Source organism: Danio rerio, chromosome 20, assembly GCF_052040795.2.
Source record: "Danio rerio strain M-AB ecotype USA chromosome 20, GRCz13ab, whole genome shotgun sequence".
Lineage (NCBI taxonomy): Eukaryota > Metazoa > Chordata > Actinopteri > Cypriniformes > Danionidae > Danio > Danio rerio.
In genome coordinates this window covers 31,466,316-31,489,765 of record NC_141040.1, presented here as the reverse complement: position 1 = coordinate 31,489,765, position 23,450 = coordinate 31,466,316, and the positions used below count along the sequence as shown (strand labels likewise).

The 23,450-nt window shown below is 40.2% G+C and overlaps 1 protein-coding gene across 3 annotated transcripts in view; it reads right to left on the bottom strand.

Moving 5' to 3' along the window:
• Positions 1–1,585: 1,585 nt before the first annotated feature.
• The window catches only part of kif26aa (kinesin family member 26Aa), a 159,201-nt gene continuing 137,336 nt past the window's right edge, over positions 1,586–23,450 (bottom strand). For all 3 annotated transcript variants that reach the window (XM_087298277.1, XM_087298278.1, XM_087298279.1), the window contains 6 exons: positions 16,221–16,380; positions 15,501–15,663; positions 11,582–14,612; positions 10,982–11,172; positions 7,911–8,061; positions 1,586–5,007 (listed from right to left, as the gene is read on the bottom strand). In XM_087298277.1, the coding sequence (XP_087154403.1) occupies positions 4,826–5,007; positions 7,911–8,061; positions 10,982–11,172; positions 11,582–14,612; positions 15,501–15,663; positions 16,221–16,380 (3,878 nt within the window). In that variant the 3' untranslated portion in view covers positions 1,586–4,825. The remainder of the gene's footprint in view (positions 5,008–7,910; positions 8,062–10,981; positions 11,173–11,581; positions 14,613–15,500; positions 15,664–16,220; positions 16,381–23,450) is intronic.

Below are 23,450 nucleotides of genomic sequence, written 5' to 3'. Positions count from 1 at the left end.
ACCCCTAGGTTGTTTATGTTATTTTAATGGCACAGCAATAGAGTCAGAAACAGCAGATTGATTTTACAGCACAATGTTAAACTTTAACACCTTTACACACTCACGTACATTAAAAATAAAGGCCACAACTGAACATGGAGGATGATCTGCAAATCAAAATCTCCTAAACGAATTAATAATGACTATAAAAAATGATATGGTTGTTAGACTGCTGCACTTTCTTGTGTTGTCAATATGTTCATGTTTATATACTGCAGTTTCTATTGGTGTGTGGACATTCTGTGCAATGTTTCTATGTTTAAAACCACCTTCGAGGATCGTGGGGTGACACTGAAATTGCTATTTTCGGGGTCGTGGGCTAAAAATTTTGGAAACCCCTGGGTTAAGTAATAGGTAGGGCCAAATTAAATCTGCAGACATTTTTTGCTATTTCTGCTAAGAATTTTGTAAAAAAAAAATAAAAAAAAAAGAAAATGCAGATTTATGTGGAATGAGTTTATCATATAACTCATGAATTAATTATAAATAATAATTATCATTAACTTTTGATGTTTACAATGCAAACCCAATTAGATCCACTTATTTGGTAAACAAAGCAACACTCATATATTACATTAGGGGTGCCCAAACTTTTTCTTATGAAAGGTCAAAAACCAAACTTGATTGAGGCTATAGTGGGTCAAAGGTAAATCTAGTTGCCATGGGTAATTTCCTAATTTATTTACTAATGTTTAAAAATTACTATAAAAAATTTCTTTAAATTTATACAGCATTTTTTAACATTTTATAATGAACTTATTACAGTAAAAAAAAAAAGAAAAAAAAAACATGTAATTCACAGTATAACACAATTACACTAGTTTTGGCCTTGATTTCCTCGCCGATGCAAATGCATAGTCCTCTATCCGTCGTATGACAGCATTTACATTTTAAAAATTGTATTAATTTACAACATTTAATTGAAACATTAAAATAGCAATAAATCAAACAAAAAAGGCTACGTCAAATAAGAGATGACAATCTCTGTGTTGAAGGCATTCACCCCAACCAACTTCATCATTGTCACTCTCCTCACAGATGGGATGGTGGGCTAAATCAAAGGTTACAATGGGCCAACTTTGGCCTGTGGGCCCTACTTTGGGCACCAGATCTACTAAAAGACAGAAAATTTTACTTTACAAACGGTATTGTTAATAATTCAAATGAACATTTTAATATTACTATTATTACATGACTAATTAATAATATTAGTAAAATTATTTGAAAAACTGACTAAATATACATTTACACAAGTAAATACATAGACATAATGATGGGCTTAAAATCTGTGGAAATCAGCGGATTTCTGCATGTGCAGATTCTGTGTGGGCTTAGAAATGGGTAATTTTAGGGATGTAGAATAATAAGTATAAGCCAGTATATAGTTAGGCTTGGTGCTTTGACTAAAGTCCTGCAAGAGTTTTACAATTCATAAAGCGCAAACTAATTTTAGTGTGGCTTTACAATAAAACAACTAAACATTCTTTAAAAAAAATCTAATTTAAGTATATCCTGGATAAATGAAAGAGCCATTTTGCACAAAGAATTATAAAGAGGAGACATTCTTTATTCATATTTTTTGTTAATGCAAATTTATGAGTTTATACATGGTTTTTAAAAAGGATAAAAAAACTGTACAATACAAAGCAGGAACACTGATAAAATGTCATAGACATTGAAAGTCTAAATGCTTGGCAGATCTGTTAAAACATAAATTATCAGTATAAATCTCAGACTAACATATCAAACAGAAATAAAATCATATATTAATTTGACAAAAAAAAAATGTCATGCAGCAACTTGAGGAAAAAAAGTCTATTTTCCTTTAAAATAAACCAATCTTTCAATGAAAACAAAATGTTTTTTGTAAAAAGAAAACAAAAAAGCCACAAACTCTACTTCAAACATTTGCCATTTTAAATAATCTCTTCTATTTGTTTCTTTATAGGAAACAGCATTCACACTTCTCTGCAGAAACACTTTAAGGATTAACAGGACAAAAAAAAAAAAAAAACACAATAATAAATTAACATCAGAAGCTGAACATAATTCACTGGACACAGTGAGTAAAAGGTCCTGTGCTGTGAAGTTGTCAACAGATGATAGCCGTTGGTATATCTGATCATTTTGAAGATCATTTTCAGCAAAAAAAGGCATAATCTTTTGTAGTTCAGGTAGATAGAGTGGATTTGTTTACCACATTAAAGACACCAGCTTGCATGATGATCAGAGAAGAACAGACACATGCACACATTACAGTATGATGCAAACAACACACACTCAAATAACAAAGTACAAACTCACTTCGGTTAGATGTCCTGAGAAGTGTTTGAGCTGAGCTCTAATTACTGCTCTGCCGGCAGCTGCACTGATCAATTAAAGAAGCAAATCTGTATCCAGGGGAAATTACATGTCTTCTGACAGCCAATCATTAAGGCCAAGATATACTCAAAGCAAAAGTCTTTTTCATTCTTTCTTTAGGTTTGAAAAGAAGTTTAAAATACCATTTTGTCTGTGTCGATTTTCTCCAGTAGAACATTGAAGATTTCAACATTAAACCTTCAAGATTTCAGGATTTTTAGCTGAAACAGTGGTCCTTGGTTGTGCATTAAATAAAAATCAATAGCTTCTGGCAAAAGCATTTTAAGCTAAATAAAATATATATCTGTGTCTCGTGAAGTGATATGGCAGATTACTTTAAACAAAGCAACTTACCAGAAACAAAAAGCTAGTGCCGCTTTCCTTTTTAACTATAAAACAGCTCTCAAGTTTGTTCATGCTTTTCTCAAAGATGTCTGACCTCAGTAAATAGAACTGATGAAATAAAAGTCTGCATCAACAGGAAGTTGCTGAGACTTTTATTTCAGTGTGTTGATGTACTTTCAACTGAAACAGAATATTGAGTAGGAGCGGGACTTTCCTTTAGCGCATCATTCCCACATATCAAAGTAATAGTAAGAGGGGCAAGAATAAGAATACTGACGTCTTTAGAAAAGCACAGCCAGTCCAAATACAGAAGCAAAGGGTAAGACTTAGACAATTACCAACACAAAAAAAAATATTGAGTGAATTGACTTGCAAGGTTTATTTGTTGACTTAATGAGTATGTGCACTTGTAAAATAAATGTTTTTAATTTCACACAGACTAGAGACTCACAGACTGCGTTCGACATCATGCAGCTCTGCGTCGACGCCATGTGACTGTCACATGTGGCATCAAACTATGGCAACATCACTCCAAGATCAGACGAATGATTCTGCCGGTGCAGCACCTGAAGATCAACTGCAGGAGCTGCGATCACGACACCAATATTACACGATTGGCTGAGTTCACCACATGACAACAACCAAGTGTGTTTCAGGTTTATTATTGGACAACTTCTGCCTCACAAACTTCCCAACAAACTTTTTATGCCATGTATATCTTGTACACATCATGCTTATTAAAAGACTTTAAATATTTAACTGCAGTAGGCTAAATTATTTTTTGTTAAATAATTTGTTTATAAAGGCTAGATTGTTTGCATAGGTTTATTTTCGATTGTTTTTATACAGACCCTTTACTTTATACAGCTCCATATATGATTTAAATTAGCTTCTATATTTTTAGTGAATGACCAAATATCAACTCAAATAAGTCTTACAGATTTGTAATTTAACTGATCATAATTGATCGTGCCACCCCATGACGGTTTCAAATTTAGATAAATAATTATTCTATAAATAGTTCTAAAATAATTTAGATATTTATGAAATAGTTTTATCCTGTCGGGCCATTAATACAGACATTTAAGAGTAACATTGCTTATCTAGCTTTTTTCTGTGAAATTTCCACTGAAAGTTTAGCTCACTTATTTTGGGAATGTCCTTTTGTTCAATCTTTTTGAATTAATGTGACTGGATTAATAAATAAATAAATAAAATCATTGATCTCGCTATTTGATTTGTCATCATGCAGCAAACTACGAAGCCCTGAGGTGTCCGACCTGACAGCCTTGTTTTCAGCTCAGCCCCTGCCTGTGCGCAGTTGTTGGTTGCAGCCATGGTTCAAGTAGAACGCACCTACAGTACTAACTAGAGATTATTTGCACACAAGAAGAGGCGGAGCCTTATAGCCACACCCACCTAATACATCATCATCACAGACCAATAGTTTTGAAGATAGAGTAAATTTTAGGCTGAATTAGTTCTAAAGACATCTCACCCATTAGTTCTTTGATTTTGCTTCAAGTATATCAAGGCCTTCATGCAGAGCAACTGTAACTAAATAAGATTAACCACAATGCTTCAGAATCAGAAGAAGCATTGCATGTTGAAGTTGAACAGATCATTATACATTAAAAAGGCAATATTATGGGGAGTTTTTCTCAGCGTAATTGAAAATACTTAAAACTATATTTTTACACACTTTAGCTCTTATAAATACACAATACATTGCATTGCAATGCACAATACTTTGTTTTTCAAAGTGTACTTGGGAAAGTTGGTTTCAGTACTAGCACCAATCTTAAAAACAAAGATAATTCTAGGGATTTTTTATTTATTTATTTCTTCTGATATTTTTTGGTTTAAGGCACTTTCTGGTAACGTTAGTGAAGATCTCAGGACACGATCTTACTCTTATTCTGTAGTCTCTTTGTTTCTCAGCATTTTATGGTATTCCCATGCATGTTCATTACCGTCAATTGTTGCATTACTCGAAGCAGGTCAGTCTTTAAAAAAAAAAAAACATGTTCTTGCCATAACTCACAGCTAGCTTGCAAATAGCATCTTGTTTTATTCTCTTCTAAACCTCCATCTCCTGTTGTCCACTCTGTCCTGGAATCGCGGGCACTGCGATATCGAAGCAGGTCTCCATCATCACGCGAGACTTGCATAGGTTGACACAAAACTCCAGGTCTCCTGTGGCCTGAGCCAGAGCTTGCAGGTAGTCATGTGACTCCTGGTCCAGATCTGGGTCCACATCAACTGGGCAAAGAAGAAAAACAAAACTGTTCATTTAAAACTGGGTTAATTAAACCATGCTCTCTGTTTATTAGTGCCAAAGTCTGTTGATGGACCATCAAAATAAAATATTAACAGACATTAAACCAACAGTCTTTTTAAAAGGATGGTTTACCCAAAAATTAAAGTTCTGTCATCATTAGTTACCCGTCACTAGTTCAAAAGATGTTTAAGTTTATTTGTGAACTATCATTTTAATGACTTCTAGTTGGCATGAAATAACTAATGCTTCTAAAGCATTAATTCATTTTAGTTTGGACATTTATTAATACACTAATAAATCACTGCAACCTGTAATGCCTTTTTTCATGTTCAATTTATAGTTAAATCATTTACATTCTTTATGGCATGGTTTGCCCTCAGGCAATAAACCAGTTTTTGGGGCCACAAAACCCCCTTTAAATTTTTAAAATAAAAGATCACAAAAAAAGTTCTAAGTTGGTGAACAATAGAATTTGAGGTGGGTGTGGGTTTGACCTTTCTTCTTGGGGCAAAAAAAAAATTTTGTTACCATAGCCTTGAGCACAACACTAAAAGAATGTAAATCAGATTTGACATGTTTAAATTCAAATATCTTCAAATAAAAAATATGCATGATATGCATAGATATGTGAAGAAGCATATTTGATTGAGAAAAAAACACTTTTTGTTAATATTTTTCTATATACTAAAAGGGTAGTTCATTTATTGTCTCAGGGCAAAACTGTACAGTTAGACCACTTTTGTAAAAACAATAACATCCTAAGAACGGTATTGTGCAGAAATGTATAGTAAGCATCATATATATATATATATATATATATATATATATATATATATATATATATATATATATATATATATATATATATATATAATTTATTTATTTATTTTTTGCTTCAGTGTATAATATTACTAGCAAGAATTGGATGTTGAAACATTTCATGTAGGTAAAGAACAATATTTAGCAGTTAGGCTCATTCCTTTCCTTCCGACAGCGAGCTTTAAGAGTAATTTTAGCTATGTTTCCATTTAAAGATGCAAATTAAACTTGCCAATCGATCAATTAATCAATCAATCAATCAATGTTATATTCTTTATTTTATACATTAATTAGAAATGTATATTTCTATACACGTATTCATTGTGTATTCATATATATTTATACAGGTATTCATTGTGATAGACAATAAGAAAAAAGTACTGTAAATGTTACTTTTGTATAGGAAGCTTTTCTTACAAAGTATTGATTTGTGTGAACAGTTTGATCAGTTAATTTCACTTGTATATATAATTTGCATACAGTCAATATAGACAGCCCTAATAAAAAAAAAATACCAGAATAAAATCCGCAAAAGCCACAATATTGTACTACATAATAAAGATGAGGCTAACCGCATTGGGCTGTGGCACAACTGACTCACCTAGATTGATAGTTTAATCACTCAAGACATAAACAAAAATCTGTGCGTGTGATGCTTGGTTGGTGTGTGAGCTTGCAGAAACACCATCCTCATTTTACTGGGCTCTGAAGAAGGGCTGATTTATACAGCATGACATTCCCAATCATAGCTTTACCCAAGACAGCAGTCACAGATGAATGGTAAACATCACCTGGCCAGTGGGCAGGTAGTGATTGCAGAAGGGAAAAAATAATACCTTATTGATTCGAGAACACACACAGACACGCATATTCACTCCCTCTCTCTGTGTGTCTGTCATTTGCTCTACATTATTCTTTTATAGCCTGCGATTCCTCTCCCACATACTGTTTACAAAAGCATTTCTTCTAGCACACCGGAGACATATACTTTTCAATATCAAGGTTGTTGTATGGCTGTTTTGTAACAATTGTAATTCTTATTATTCTTAACTGAAACTGAGGAACGAATACAAAATAAAACTGAGTTATAGCCTCAACAGAGCTTCTATGGCTGCTGGCAGTGTTCGTTTTCATTCTCAATAAGTAAATATTAATGACATGATGTAGCTTAACTTCCTTCAAATCATGTTTTTTGTTATATTAAAGGTCTGTATTTGTTTGAGAAAACCCTGCAATCTGATAATAAACCAATAGCTCATTGCTAACATGAAGGTTAAACGTTGCTACATCTGTGTTCATAGTTTGTTCTTACAGCTAAAGTGTTGAAAGCAGCAACAATAAAAGAGAATTACAACTATAAAAACCTCAACAAACCATTTTACAGTTTAGGTTTATGGAAAAAATTCTAGAAAGCCAATGTCATCCGTTATTTTAATACATAGTTTCAAGCACCATTTCAAAGTAGCCAGTGCTCAAGACGTGTCTGCAAATCACCATTGCATCAGCGTTTTCTTGTAAATTCACTGGCACTAAGTTCAAACTCCTAAATTAAAGTCATAAATGGAGCCATTAGTCTACATCACATTACTGGGAAACTTATGCGGTGTGAGATGCATGGTAAAATTAATCACTCCTGCCTTTGATGCTTGGTAGAACATCACAGTAAAATTGGCTAATGAAAGTCCTTTTGTCTAAAAGCACATCAACCTGTATAAAGACTTTTCTGTACAATTTTGTTTTTTATTTTCTTCTGTTATACATAAAACATCTATTTTGAGGAATGTAGATAGCACTACATTTACTACTATAAAAGACAATGTTAAAAAAAACTGCATAAGGCATTAAACTTACACACTAACAATTACAATGTTTTAATTAAATCATATTTCATATGCTCTGCTTTACAATTGATTGATAATATATATTTATTTTTTCAATTTTAGTATATATATGTATTAAAAAAAATAACAAAAAGGAGGTCTCTTTTAAAGAAAACATCCATCATTTGCAGATTATTAACATGAAAAATTATAAAACCCCCTTACATGCACAATAATACACTTACATTCTCCCATCCATTTGCTGGGGTCCAGCATGAGCCGAGTCTTGGCATCCTCCAACTCCTTTTTCAGCTTCTCGTGCTTGGCTCTTAACTCCCTGATCTGCTGCTGCCTCTTCTCCAGCATCCTAAGACGGGCGTTAAAGTACTGCAAACCCTGTAAGTATAGTACAGCAGCGTGAGCTGTGCACAGTGACCCACAAACCTCTTGTACCTACCCAAACAACCTGTTAGACTACGTGTTTCCCTCCCCAGGGCTGATTTAAAGTCAACTGGCTTAAGTCGAATTGATTCAGTGTTCGCTAACCTGTACAGAGGATTTAGATCCTTAGCCCTTTGGTCAGATTAATTAGGGCAAAGCTGGAAATAAAATTAGCATCCAGGTTAAACACTTGCTAGACTTCTGAAGGCACGTTTGCTTAAGGGATTACAAAGGCAGATCAGGTTCAAGAGAAACTGTTTACTGGGTGGTTGAATTACTGGATATATTTCACCAAAGGTTAAAACACACATTAATTTAATTCAAAAAACAAAAATAAATATAACTTTTGTAGCATCATCAGATGTTCACTAACATACAGGTTGCTCAGGTAATTTGAACTTCCTTTTACCCCTAAACCAGAGGTGAGCAACCAAAGAACCAACTGTAGAGTTGTACTCTAAACCTGAACACCTGAACAAGCTGATCAGGGTCTAGAGCAGGGTCATCCAAACTTGATCCTGAAGGGCCAGTGTGCTGGTGAGTTTAGCTCCAACCCTAATCAAACACACCTGAACCAGCTAATCAAGCTCCTACTAGATATACAAGAAACTTCCTAGCAGGTGTGTTGAAGCAAGTTGGAGCTGAATTCTCCAGGACACCGGCACTCCAGGACCGAGTTTGGACACTCCTGGTCTAGGGGTTACTACAGACATGAGAATTTGTTTCAAAATTGAACTGTGGCTCTCCAGGACCAAATCTGGACCCACCCTAAATGCACCCACCATAAATAAATAAAGAAAAAGATAGTTGCTATAAGTATATATTCTATCATGTATATTCTGTCATTGACAGGTGGTCATTAGAAAGCAAGCACTGATAAAATTTGAAACAAAATCCCTTTTTACAGTCCACAAATACATCAGTTTTATGAACTACAGATGAAGAAAAAACTATGCTATCCCCACCGCAAATACAATTTAATTTCACGAAACATAAATAAACCCAGCAGTTATACAACCTCCTACCCACACACATACAGATTCACATAAAACAAGAGGATGAACAGACTAATCCTTCACCAGAAAATGGCCAGGCTCTAATACGCAAGCTGAGATCATTTTTTCTTAATTGAAAATAAATCAGAGCGTCATTCGACTGAGTTAATGTCTTTTCCTCTCGTCTTCTCCACACAATTGACTGTGTGATCAGGGTTAGAAACTCACAGAGAAACGGTTAATGACCCATGGGCGCGCTGTGTGGAGTGGGCCATAAAGACCGATCAGGCGGGCCACAGATTGTGGAGCCACACCTCATTCATCATGGGCACCCCTGACCCCTCCCCATTGCTGTCTCTCCCTTTCCATCTCTCTCACCATCTCTTCCTCTCTCTCTTTCTAATCTCTTTCCACTTCTCTCTCTTCTACAACACCAGTCACCCAAGTCTAACTAAAGCTATCTGTCCAATCTAAAATCAATTAGCCAACATAAGTAATTGTCACAGAGATAAGCTTCATTCCTGGTGACTGCACTTGTCACAGGATGTGAGAAAAAAATCAGATTGCTAATGGCCCAATGCTTTTAAATTGAGCATAAATAGAAAACTGAAAACTGGTCTGTGCCACATTTCAAACAGTAAGATTCTTTTAAATATATTTTAGCCATATAGATATTTTCTTTAGTTCTATTGGCCTAGTGTTAATGCTTGTAAGTATTTTAAAGCATTGCTTGCCACATAAACTATTCAACACTACTCAAACTACTCAACACATTAATTTAGTCATTTAACAACAGATTACTGGTACATACTTAAGAAATAAATCCAAATAGAACTGAATAAACTGAAACAACAACAGAGTAAGACACAATTAGCACACAAATAGCATAGAACAGTGGTCTCAAACTCAATTCCTGGAGGGCCACAGCTCTGCATAGCTTCACTCCAACCACCTCCAACACACTGATTAATTGGATCAGCTGTGTTTGATTAGGGTTGAAGCAAAACTGTGGGTAACATTTTATTTTGATGTTGAATTTTAGTTGCATTGCATCTACATGCTAACTAAAGCCTGGTTTATACTTCTGCGTATACATTTGCGAGACCCACGGTGCATGCAACGCGCGTAGCTGTGCATTTATACATTTGCCAGCTGTTTCTGTTATTCTGCAATAACACTTCTGAAACACTAGTTGGCAATGAGGTGTTAATGTTCCTCTGTGTCGGGTTTCTTTGCTGATGTTTTGTTTTTCCTGAATGCTTCCTTAATGTACAAGTGGCCCAAACTTGCTCATTTTGAGGCAGGAACCGGTGGAACAACTTTAACCATGAGATAAACACAAAACAAAACTTTCCATGCAGAGCTCCTTGATGGGACTCCAGACTTGTAAAAAAAAAATAAATAAATAAATAAATAAATCGCTCCATCGGGCTCGTGCGGCTCTCTGTCCAGCCCAGACTGGTCAGCACTACCACGCCGACCAATCACAGAGCTTGCAATATGCGTCATTGCGACGTGTAGTTACATTTTTTGAGAGGTGAGCCTCAACAACACCGACAGCCATAGCGTTGGGCTATGCGACAATGCATAGGCTGCGCCGTAGCATACGCATGCGCTTGACTCAGAAGTATAAATCAGCCTTGATTCTTATTAGATTATAAGTAGACTGTTAGGTTCAGGTATAGGTTAGGGTTAAGTGGACATGTACTTGCAAAGTTTCTGTCAGTTAATGTCTGTTGAAGGAGCAGTATCAACAGATGTTAAGCAGACAGTCTACTAATACTCAAATGGACCATCAAAATAAAGTGTTGTCAAATTGTACAGAGCTAAATCCCTCCAGGAATCGAGTTTGAGACCTATGGCATAGAAGCATTTCTTACCTCTGTTAAACCTTCTTTGCGTCTCTGAAGGCGTTCCACATCATCAATCTCATACACTTTGATCTCAAAAGGTTCCTTCATTGTACCACCCAGTGGGGGCAGATCGACCCACTGTCCTGCTGCACCAACTTTCCTGCCCAGGGAAGAGGTGTCTGGCAGAGGAGCAGGAATCAGACGGCGCCGCTGTAGGCCTGGAGGGGTCACACATGGTAATGCTCTTCATGTGGGCCGAAGATGAGCATGCTTTTTAAATATTTTTGAGATTTGAATCTTTCACTGACTGTAGAGTATGCATAGGGTACAATAAACATCATATGCTCTAACCTAGAGTTAAATAATCTAGAGCTCATGTATGAGGCTGAAAAGAACTTACAAAGACAGAGTGCTTTACTTATATTTATTAGTATGTATTTAAATACTAATTTAAGCTAAAATTTCAACTGTAATATAAAAGTATTTGACCATAGTATTATGTCTTGATAGTTAATAGAAGACTACCTATTCTCTATTCTGACTTCTGATGACTAGTCGAATCTAAATCTAAATCTTGAACTGATCACTAGAAAATAGTGCCCTGAGTGGCTAGCCAGTAAAACCTACCATTAGATCTCTTTTTGGGGGATTTTGAGGCCTTTGTTCGACTGGTTGTGGACACTCCACTCTCACTCATGGAATCATGGGCAGAAGATGCACTGCCTGTAGTTTCACTGTCCCTGATCATGCTCTCATAGCCACTACTGCCTCCACTGTGATAAAAAAGTGCAGTGCGTCCCATGGCAGGGGGCAGTTCACCACTAAGTACACTGCTGTTGTCACTACCGTGTCCGCTACTGTAGCGCTGAGGTCGGCGAGGGGCAGTGATCTTGCTGTATGGAGAGGGCAAAGGGGTAGCTGGTGGCATTTCACTGGAAGTTCTGGCATCACTATTTTCATCTGCTTGGTCAGAACCCCTGAGGTGTTTCTTGGAGCTACCAACTGCTAATTCACTGACCCGACTGTTGGCTGCACGGAGCGCTTGCTTTGTGCCCATAATAGTGCCCCTTCCTTGTTTAGTACTGGAACTTGTGATAGACCTAGTTGGGGTTTTTCCAGTTGGAGGTAGACTTGCATTCCGAGTGGCTGAGGTGGCAAGGAACTTGGTGGATGAGCTAATAGACTTTGAACCAGTACTTGACAAGGTTTTTCCTTTGTTGCCATTTCCAACAATGGCTCTAGGAGATAAACTAGCTTTTATCTGTCCAAGCTTACAAATTCCACCAGTAGATGGAGGGGAAGTGGCAGTTGGTGTAGATAAGGGACAAAAAGCCCCAAGTTTTGGCACCATTTTAGCTGATTTGCCAGTGCTACTGATACTGACATTACTGTTCTCTCTTGATGTTCCGGGTCTGGAACCCACTGAGGTTAAACTATCACACCTTTCAAGGGACATAAGACTACCAAAATGCCTTCCATTGTCTCCTTTAGCACTGTGTGATCTGAGACTCGAAGCTGTCTTCAGGCTGGATGATCTGAAGCTAAAGGAATCCCCTTTACCTCGAACATCAAAGTCCTCTTCAGAAACAGATGCTTTAGATGAAGACAGTCTTGTTCCATCACTACCTACAGACTTTAAGGCACTAGGAGACAACAAAATCCGTGTTCTCTGGTCAAGGCTGGATTTTCGCACAGGTGGAGCAGGAGGTGACATGCTTCCAGACTTAGGAATCATGCTACTCTTCTGTCCATTAGCTCTCTTTCCCAGGGACGAGAATTTTAAGCTACCAGTTGATTGCGAGGCATCATTACCCCATTTTAATTCAGAGGAGCTATGGGGAACTGATACCATCCCAAGAGTGGTGGCTCCTCGTTTGAGCTGAGGCATCTTGCTCAGCTCCCCTTTCTTAACACTGGACTTTTCACAACCATCCACAACCCTTTGAGATGTGGACGATGCATGCATTTTGGGAGGGCGAGGTACACTGTTGCTATTCCCACTTATCTTTCTAGATGGAATTCCACTTGTGCCATTTTTTGGTGGTTTGCCAACAGAGCTAAACTCAGAATTCCTGGCTGAGTGCAGCCCACTGCTAGAGTGGCTCCATTGTTCATCTATTCTACTACCTTGACGTTGCAGTTCATGGCTGTAGCTACTACTTGAAGATGAAATTTGGGTGCTTTTTCTAGGGAGACTAGAGAGGCATGAGATCTGGGCAGACTGTGAGGCCAATAGTCTATTAGATCTCATTGGTTTGAGAGATGCTTTGGTACTGTCATGAGTTAGAGGGCACTTAGATATGGACAACGTATCAACAGTTGCAGAATCATAACCTTGATCTGAATAGCAAATTCCACTGTCACCCGGTGGACTTCTTGTTCTTTGCTGTGAGACAGACTCCATATGTAATCTACCAGGTAAATCCATCATGGAGCTGCTAACTAGTCCCTTGCAAACTCCCTTTAATGAGTGGCTTCTATCAGTTTCATCCCTACATGGGGTACAAAGATTTGAATTACAAGTCCAAGCACCAGTTGAAGAATGTGCTGCATGTCCAGCTGTAAATTCCTCTTTTGAATTGGAAGCACCAGAAGCACCTTGGTTCAGATTGGACTTGTTTAACTGGCATGTGTAAGCATCAAACTCATCGTTGATACTGCTGATAATACTAACAGGCCGTGAGTGAGAAGCCAGAGCCTGCAAAGAACAGTTGCTATTGAAGCTAATTATGCTGGAGGGTGTCCCATTGTCTGGAACCAGACCAGCAGGTAGCTCTTCAACCACTGTAAACACAAGTTCATCCTCTCCATTGAGCTCCACAGGTTGCTGCAATGTAACTGTAGTCCTTAAAACATCTCTGTCGAAGCACCTGTTCCTCAAAGCAGCACGTAAGTGGCTCACCTCCATAGGACTTCTACCGTGATGTTGGGATCTGTCAGTAATCGGGGAGTCATTTTGTTCTCCCTGTCTAAGGGCTTGCTGGCTCATACCCACTGGAGGTGTCCTTGTGGCTAAACCACACTCAGTATTCAAAACTGACGTCTTTGATATGTTCTGTGTGGAGAAAGAGGCATTGGGTTTTTGTATAGCCCCTCTACTAAACACTTTTCCTCTCACAACAGGTTCTGAATCTTGCTGTGTTGTGTTTATTTCAGACGTGGCTCCCAAGTTTGTAGGCTTTGGAAGAGAAGACTTAGCAGTCCTTGTCAATAAGGTAATGCCTTCTGATGCTTTGTCCGCTCCAGATTTTAAGGCTGTTTGCAGGACTTTTGCTTCACTGGTGAAAACAGATGTGCTTTCACTGCCATCAATACACTCTAGTCGTTCTTGTAACTCCGCAAAGGTGTTACATTTGAGGTGATCCCCATCAGATTTAGATCCCTCTTTTACACGCTTCTTGTTCAGGGAGGGAATGATAGGAACAAATGCTGGGGGACCTTCATTGTCGCTGAGTTCGCGGTCAGAGATAGGGGCCCCACCAGGCCCAACATAGATCACTGTATCACATGAGTGCTCACTACTGGATGAGTAATCTGGATCACTGGATAAAACTGCAGGGTGGTCTGGGTCAAGAGCCACAGTCCGAGGGTGGAAGGGTCTTCGTTTGATGTGTCCCTCTTCACAGGAGCTCTCCCCTCCAGAGGAACTTGATGCATACTGAACAGAATAACACACAACACTGACATAAATATATCTGTGCAGACACCTCTTTCACAGCACGCAATAAATTCAGAGACATTCCACTTGCAAACTGAAACAGCATGCCAATATTAACAGTATTAATTAAGTACACACCAATAATAAAATATATTGTCAATGCAATGCATAAGCTATGCAGGAAAAAAGGTTATTTTTAGTTCTATAAAATATTAATATATTCAGTCAAAACAGGTAATTATGGTGAAAATTGCCTCTGTGATAGAAAAGGTTACATGCTGTTCTCCCTCTGGAAAAATTGCATTGATTACATTTGTTGATTAGATGACATAGGTCACTGAGAAATTTTGCAGTGTAATTATCACGTTGACATTTGTGCCTCTGACAAAACACAAATTATTTTTTAAATTGTGAATGATCCTGACAAATAAAAGGCTCATCTACCATTTTTGATGTATTGCAGAATGTGAAAAAAAAAGAAAAAAAAGAAATATATATATATATTTATATATATATATATATATATAAATATATATATATATATATATATATATATATATATATATATATATATGTGTGTGTGTGTGTGTGTGTGTGTGTGTGTGTGTGTGTGTGTGTGTGTGTGTGTGTGTGTGTGTGTGTGTGTGTGTGTGTGTGTGTGGACAAAATGCTGACAACAACAATTAATTGTAAACCATTTTCAAAATAAATATTGGTCTAAATTATTTGAATTATATAAAAATATTTTTCTTAATTTTAACTTTTAGAATAATGCTTAGTGCACTGTACCCAATGTGTTGTCTTAAAGTTATTTTTGACATTTATAAAGACATTTTTACATAAGCATATACAATCTGAATGAGCAATATATCAGTATGAATCAAGTACCTTGGATTTCTTCTTTCTCATGCGGTGAATACGGGAGGCAAGCTGCACAGTGGTGAGAGATTCAACATAATTGGCTGGCGAGTCAGAGATGTGGGCGATCATGGTGGTTCTACAGTTGATGTTGCCCAGCGATTCCCTCAGCAGCATGGTAAGCTTGCTGTCTCTGAATTATACATCAAAAAATCTCCTCGTTAGCCAAAAAGGAAGCCAGGCCTTACAACATTCAGCCCCATTCCCTCTAAGATCATTGATAGGTTGTCTTAAAATAGAGGATTATGAATCATACTTGCATAAAAGATATCCCTCCTTTTGATGCTCACTTTCTAGTGACCTGCTTTTTTGGAGTGTTATTTTATTCTGTTGTGGAGGATGATATTTTCTGAAGCCACATTTAAAAGAAAAAGATTAATTCTCTCTGCTTGCATCACTGAATTTACGACCCCACCTTCCGGTGAGTATTTTTTAATTCCCTTTCAGCATAAATCTATTCCTCCCAGACCCACATTCCTATCAATACATCCCACCACAGTTCAATTCAACTTGGCTGCCTTCTCTGTCTGTGAAGCTGGTTAATTGGCTACATTGATCTCAGGAGGGTGAGAATGAAACCCTTGCAGATGCAGATCAGGAAGACTCACTAGACATGTTACCACCATTAACAGAGATCTATCATCTCTCACTATTGGCTTGTATTGATTAATTGAACAACAAAGTACATACCTGTATGGCACATGCTTGGCTCCATTGGCCAAGGCTAAAATGACATTTCCAAGGGCACCTAATGACAAACACTGGCCTCTTCCTCCATCTCGGGTTTGACTCAGATCAGACTCACAACTTCCTAAGTCCAGAAGATGCAGGCGACTACGATTCCCAGACACTGCAAAGTCAAAAACAGCAAGTTAAAATAGGACTCCCAACGTCCATGTAAATGATTCTTAGTTGCAGTTTTTATTGTTTACAGCCTTTTTATTGTTTACAGTTTATTGTTTACAGCCCAGCAAGCATTTGTGTGTGTGTTTATGTGTGTGTGTGTGTGTGTAATGGCTAATTCAATAGATGTCTAAACATAGACAGATTGGCTTAAACAAGGCTGAATTTGGGCTGTAGCCAAAAATCTAAAAGACATCTAAGACTAGTCCAAATCTAGACTAGTAATTAAATATACAGGAATGAATGACTTCACAATTTTCTAATCTGTGTATTTGATTATTAGTTTAGGGCTATTCTTAGAAGTCTATTAGATTTGTACTGACAATCCAAATTTAGCATACTTTTAGCCAAGCTGTCTATGTTTAGATGTCTATTACACATCTTTTTTATGCAAAATAGTCAGAGCAGACGGCACATATCTTAATTTTAACACTCTTTACATAACCAAGATATACCGTTAGGTCCATAAATATTTGGACATCGACACAATTCAAAAATTTGGCTCTATACAACAAACACAATGGATGTGAACTGAAACAAGCAAGATGTGCTGTAACTGCAGACTGTCAGCTTTAATTTTATGGTATTTGCATCCAAGTCAGGTGAACTGTGTAGGAAATACAACAGTTTGCATATGTGCCACCCACTTGTTAAGGGTCCAAAAAATTGGTCAATTGGTTTCTAAGCTGTTCCATGGCCAAGTGTGTGTTATTCTCTCATTACCCCAATTACAATGAGCAGATAAAAGGTCCAGAGTGCATTTCAAGTGTGTTATTTGCATTTGGAATCTGTTACTGTCAGCTCTCAAGATGCTGATCAGTCAAGCATGCCATCATTAGGCTGAAAAACCAAAACAAACCCATCAGAGAGATAGCAAAAACATTCGGTGTGGCAAAAACAACTGTTCGTAACATTTTTGAAAAAAAAAAAAAAAAGAATGCACTAGTGAGCTCAGCAACACCAAAAGACCCGGAAGAATACAGAAACAACCATGGTGGACGACCAAATAATTCTTTCCCTGGTGAAAAAAACACCCTTCACAACAGTTTGACAGATCAAGAACACTTTCCAGGAGGTAGGTGTATGTGTGTCAGAGTCAACAATCAAGAGAAGACTACACAAGAGTGAATACAGAGGGTTTAACACAAGATGAAAACCATTGGTGAGTCTCAAAATGTCAGGGTTCTGCCACTTTGGTCTTGAAAATTCTTGTTTTGGTGGCAGAGCTCTGACACTTCTCATGTCTGGTCCTGTTTCTGTCTCTGTGTGAGCGCGCGCCGTCGTGGGTGTACGTAGAGTGTGCGCGCTCCTGCTTGACGCGGCCGCGCGCGCGCTCTGCGTCCCTCAGACGCGTGCGCTCTTGTACTCGTGTTTGTGTTTTCGTCTGTCAGCAGCATGGTGTTTCATTCCCAGCGTCTCAGTCTTGTTGGTTTCGGTTTTGGTCGGCGCTGGGATGAAGCATGCATGCTGCATATGTGAGCGCATGGTGAGTGTTTTCATTCATCGTGTGCTCGTGTCTTGCGTCTTTTGTCAAAGCACATGGCTCGGTGTTTACATTGGTCACGTGCTTTTGTCGTGTGCTTCAGTGTTGTGTTATGTGAGCGCATGGCTTGTATTGTCTCTCTGTGTCATGCACTCTCCCGTCTATTGTCTAGTCCCACCCTCCTTGTTAACCCATATTTAGTTAATTGTGTTCACCTGTGTTTCAATTTACCTTTTTGCTTTATAATCCCCCTCATGTTTTCAGTCCTTTGTCAGTTCGTCGTCAATATTACCCTGTCGTGTTGTCTCTAGTCCTGTTTTGTCCTGCCAGCCCTGTCAAGTTTGTTTTTGCCTTTTTAATTCATGTTTTCCCCTTCGGGGTAGTTTTGTTTTGCCTTTTATTTTTATTTGTAGTTTATAATAAATATTCCTTCATTTTTCTGCAATTGGGTCTGCACTCCTTTTTTTCCCTCACCGACCGTGACAGTACGAACTGACCAAAATGAGGACCCAGCAGAAGGATGACTCCTTCCTCAGCCACATGCCACAGCTTCTTCGTCTGCATGCACTGCGGCAACATGGCTCTGAGCTTAAGGAGTTTGCGGAGAGGTTCTGTATGGCAGCAGAGGGGCTTGGGTTCAATGACTGGGCTCTTTTGAATCTCCTGAACTTCGCTCTTGATAAACCCCTCTATCCTCTGCAGATACAGAGATTGGTGGGCTACTCGTACAAACAGTTTGTGGACCATATGGTTAATCAAGTTGCCCATGAATGTCCTCAGGAGAGAATCTGCTCTGTTCTTCCACCAACAGACCAACCTGAACCCAGCTCACTGCTGCCTCCCACAGAGAAGAGGAAACTGAGGAGGAGGAACAGGTCTTCCTCTATTGTTACCCCTCTATTGGTGACGGAACCTGCTGCAGCCCACCCAGCTACAACCCTGGCTGCAGCATCACCCAGTGAAGCACCAGCAACAGACACTGCATCAGTCCTGCAGGCAGTGGAGTATACTGCAGTGTCTGAAGAGGTGGCCAGCTTCCCGCCACCCAGACCAAGGAAGCGTCGGAGGAGAAAGGGCTCCTCCACCACAACGGCTCCAGCCCCAGAGCGCCCTCCAGTGTCGGCTCCAGCCCCTGAGCGCCCTCCAGTGTCGGCTCCAGCCCCTGAGCGCCCTCCAGTGTCGGCTCCAGCCCCTGAGCGCCCTCCAGTGTCGGCTCCAGCCCCTGAGCGCCCTCCAGTGTCGGCTCCAGCCCCTGAGCGCCCTCCAGTGTCGGCTCCAGCCCCTGAGCGCCCTCCAGTGTCGGCTCCAGCCCCTGAGCGCCCCTCAGTGCCGGTCCCAGTCTGGCTCCTTGCCCTGCCGGCACCACCCAGACGTCTTGCCCTGCCGGCCCCAGACCGGCTCCTTGCCCTGCCGGCCCCAGACCGGCTCCTTGCCCTGCTGGCCCCAGACCGGCTCCTTGCCCTGCCGGCCCCAGACCGGCTCCTTGCCCTGCCGGCACCACCCAGACGTCTAGCCCTGCCGGCACCAGCCCGGCTCCTTGCCCTGCCGGCGCCACCCAGACGTCTAGCCCTGCCGGCACCAGCCCGGCTCCTTGCCCTGCCGGCGCCACCCAGACATCTTGCCCTGCCGGCCCCAGCCCGGCTGCTTGCTCTGCTGGCATCAGCCCGGCTCCTCGCCCTGCCGGCGCCACCCAGACGTCTCGCCCAGCCGGCCCCAGCCCGGCTCCTTGCTCAGCCGGCCCCAGCTCGGCTCCCTGCCCTGCCGGCGCCACCCAGACGTCTCGCCCTGCCGGTCCCAGCCCGGCGCCTCGCCCTGCCGGCTCCCCTCTGGTCTCCAGCCCTGCCGGCTCCCCTCTGATCTCCAGCCCTGCCGGCTCCCCTCTGGTCTCCAGCCCTGCCGGCTCCCCACAGGCCTCCAGCCCTGCTGGCTCCCCTCTGGTCTCCAGCCCTGCCGGCTCCCCACAGGCCTCCAGCCCAGCCGGCTCCCCACCGACCTCCTGCCTTGTCTCCCCTGATAGACTCTCCCTGGGTCGTCCCTCCTGCTCCTCCCTGGTGTTCCCTCCCTGCACCCTGGAAGGACCCTCCGGCTCCACCCTGGCTCCCTGCCGGGGCCCCCGACCCACTGAATCCACCCTGGACTGTCCCTCCCATCCCTCCCTTGTTTGTCTTGTTGAGTCCGGCTTGGCTTCCCTCCCTCCCCCCCTTCATGTCGTCTTGCCTGTTCACCCCCCTGTCTTGTGTCTGATGTTGCCTGTTTTGTTGTCTTGTAGTGTTTCTTGTCTGTCTTGTACCTTGTTGGATGTTCCCTTTAGGGACGCCAGGTGGCGTCCCTTTTGGGGGGGGCTAGTGTCAGGGTTCTGCCACTTTGGTCTTGAAAATTCTTGTTTTGGTGGCAGAGCTCTGACACTTCTCATGTCTGGTCCTGTTTCTGTCTCTGTGTGAGCGCGCGCCGTCGTGGGTGTACGTAGAGTGTGCGCGCTCCTGCTTGACGCGGCCGCGCGCGCGCTGCGTCCCTCAGACGCGTGCGCTCTTGTACTCGTGTTTGTGTTTTCGTCTGTCAGCAGCATGGTGTTTCATTCCCAGCGTCTCAGTCTTGTTGGTTTCGGTTTTGGTCGGCGCTGGGATGAAGCATGCATGCTGCATATGTGAGCGCATGGTGAGTGTTTTCATTCATCGTGTGCTCGTGTCTTGCGTCTTTTGTCAAAGCACATGGCTCGGTGTTTACATTGGTCACGTGCTTTTGTCGTGTGCTTCAGTGTTGTGTTATGTGAGCGCATGGCTTGTATTGTCTCTCTGTGTCATGCACTCTCCCGTCTATTGTCTAGTCCCACCCTCCTTGTTAACCCATATTTAGTTAATTGTGTTCACCTGTGTTTCAATTTACCTTTTTGCTTTATAATCCCCCTCATGTTTTCAGTCCTTTGTCAGTTCGTCGTCAATATTACCCTGTCGTGTTGTCTCTAGTCCTGTTTTGTCCTGCCAGCCCTGTCAAGTTTGTTTTTGCCTTTTTAATTCATGTTTTCCCCTTCGGGGTAGTTTTGTTTTGCCTTTTATTTTTATTTGTAGTTTATAATAAATATTCCTTCATTTTTCTGCAATTGGGTCTGCACTCCTTTTTTTCCCTCACCGACCGTGACACAAAATCAGGAAGGCCAGATTAGAGTTCTAAAAAAGCGTTCACAGTGCTGAAACAACATCCTATGGACAGATGAGATCAAGATCAGTGATTGTTCCAGATGAGGGAAGTGAAGAGTATTGAAAAGGTAAGGAACTGCTCATGATCCTAAGCAGTAAAGCTTGGTGGTAGTAGTGACATGGCGTGGGCATGTATGGCTGTCAATAGAACTGGTTCTGTTGTATTTATTGACGATGTGACTGCTGACAAAAGCAGCAGAATGAATTCTAAAGTGTTTGAGGCAATATTTTCTGCCCATATTAAGCCAAATGCTTTTTTATTTATATTTTTTTATATATATTTTATGCTTCCATCTGCACTTTACAGTGCATAAGGAGAATGGCCCAAAGCATACTGCAAAAGCAACCAAAGACTTTTTGAAGAGAAAAAAGTGGAATGTTATGCAATGGCCAAGTCAATCCTCTGACCTATTTCACTTGCTGTAGACAAAACTGAAGGGAAAATGCCCTAAGATTAAGTAGGAACTCAAGACAGTTGCAGTAGAGGTCAGGCAGAGCATCACCAGGAATAAAACTCAGTGCCTGGTGATGTCTGTGTTCCAAACTTTAGGCTGTAATTAACTGCAAAGTATTTGCAAGTTAGTATTAAAAAGTGAAGGTTTGAGTTTTAATTATTATACTGTCCAATTACTTCTGGACCCTTAATAAGTGGGAGGCACATATGCAAACTTTTGTATTTACTAAACCATTCACATGCTTTAATTGTAAATAACCTCAAACGAAAGCTGACAGTCTGCAGTTAAAGCACATCTTCATTTCATTTTTAAATTCATTGTGTTGGTGTATAGAGCCAAAAATGTTAGAATTGTGTTGATATCTAAATATTTATAGACCTAACTGCATAAATACCATAGGTCCCCATGAAAAACCATATAAATATCAAAGTTCATATAAAAACAGTATTCTGTCTTGTTTTACACAAACAGTATACTGTAAGACGACTCAAACAAACAAAGCAACATATAAAAATCAACGTATAATGGCTTAGTTGTCTCTGTGCATTACACTGAAATTATTTGATTATCAAAAAGGCCACAGGTACTGCACGTCACATTATTTCAGGAGACCTTATGAGACTTCAGTTTGATACAGGATCTCTGCAAGGTAAGTGGTGATTCAATATCCTTGGCAGTCTCTCAAACAGCAAGCAATAAAAGTAAGTACAGCTAGTTAGATTACACTCCCATGTAGGTCACTAGACTAAAATTCATTCAGTATCATTACAGGAGATGCTTTTATTTCACACTGAGATGGAAGCCATTAACCTCACGTCGGCAGGATTTACAAAGCCAGCGCTCGGAACCGAAGCCCTCTGTGGAGCAGGAATGCAAACGAGCTTCTCATTTCATGCTGGGCTCTATAAACATCTCCGCAGAAGGGAATCCAGCCTCATTACATATTAAAATCTATTCTGGCTAGTGTCAATGGCCAGCACCCAGCCCGCATTGCAGCGACAGGAGTGCAATACTAATGATCAAGCTAATGTTGACATGCTGACTTGACAGGATGGCTACGCCCAGTAATGAAATAGGCTAACCCTTCTTGTTAGCATTCTCATATAGAGCCGTTATCAGCAGGACTAAATTGAGGTAACTGATACTCTCTGTGAACATGGTGAGCATGATAATGGAAAAGTCAGGTATCGGCCATTCTCTGTAGCAGTCTTCTCAAAATACTAATGATGCATAAAAATATTTGATATGATTTCTTGGACTAATGATAGGAAGGTAAAACTTAATTTGTAAGGTGGAGGTGAAGCGCCTTTTAAAGGTATAGTACAAAAATGAAAATTATGTCATCATTTACTCATCCTTTACTCATCTCAACCCTGTTTGAGTTTCATATTAATAACGAAATATATTTTGAAAAATGGAAATTAGTAACCGTTCATTTTTTCTACTATGGATGTCAATGGTTACCGGTTTCAACAATTCATTAACTTTCTTTTGGCTTAGTCTCTGATTTATCAGAGGTTGCCGCAGTGGAATGAACCACCAACTATTCCAGCATATGTTTTACAAAGCAGATGCCCTTCCAGCTTCAACCCAGTACTAAGAAACCCCCATACACTCTCCCATGCACACACACTCCCTGCAGGCACAGGACGTCAACATGACGTCATACTAACATTGTACCCCAATGTACGCCAACGTCATATAGAGTCATTGGATTTTGTTTGGAAATGAAAATCAGGTTGACGTCAGAAGCCAACGTCCAATCTCTAACTTAAAATTAACCAAAAATTAACCAAATATCAACGTCTAATCATGTTACACCTTGACGTTGTGTGGACGTTACCACTGTGACATTTATCAGACGTCGGATTTCTTTCCACTTTCC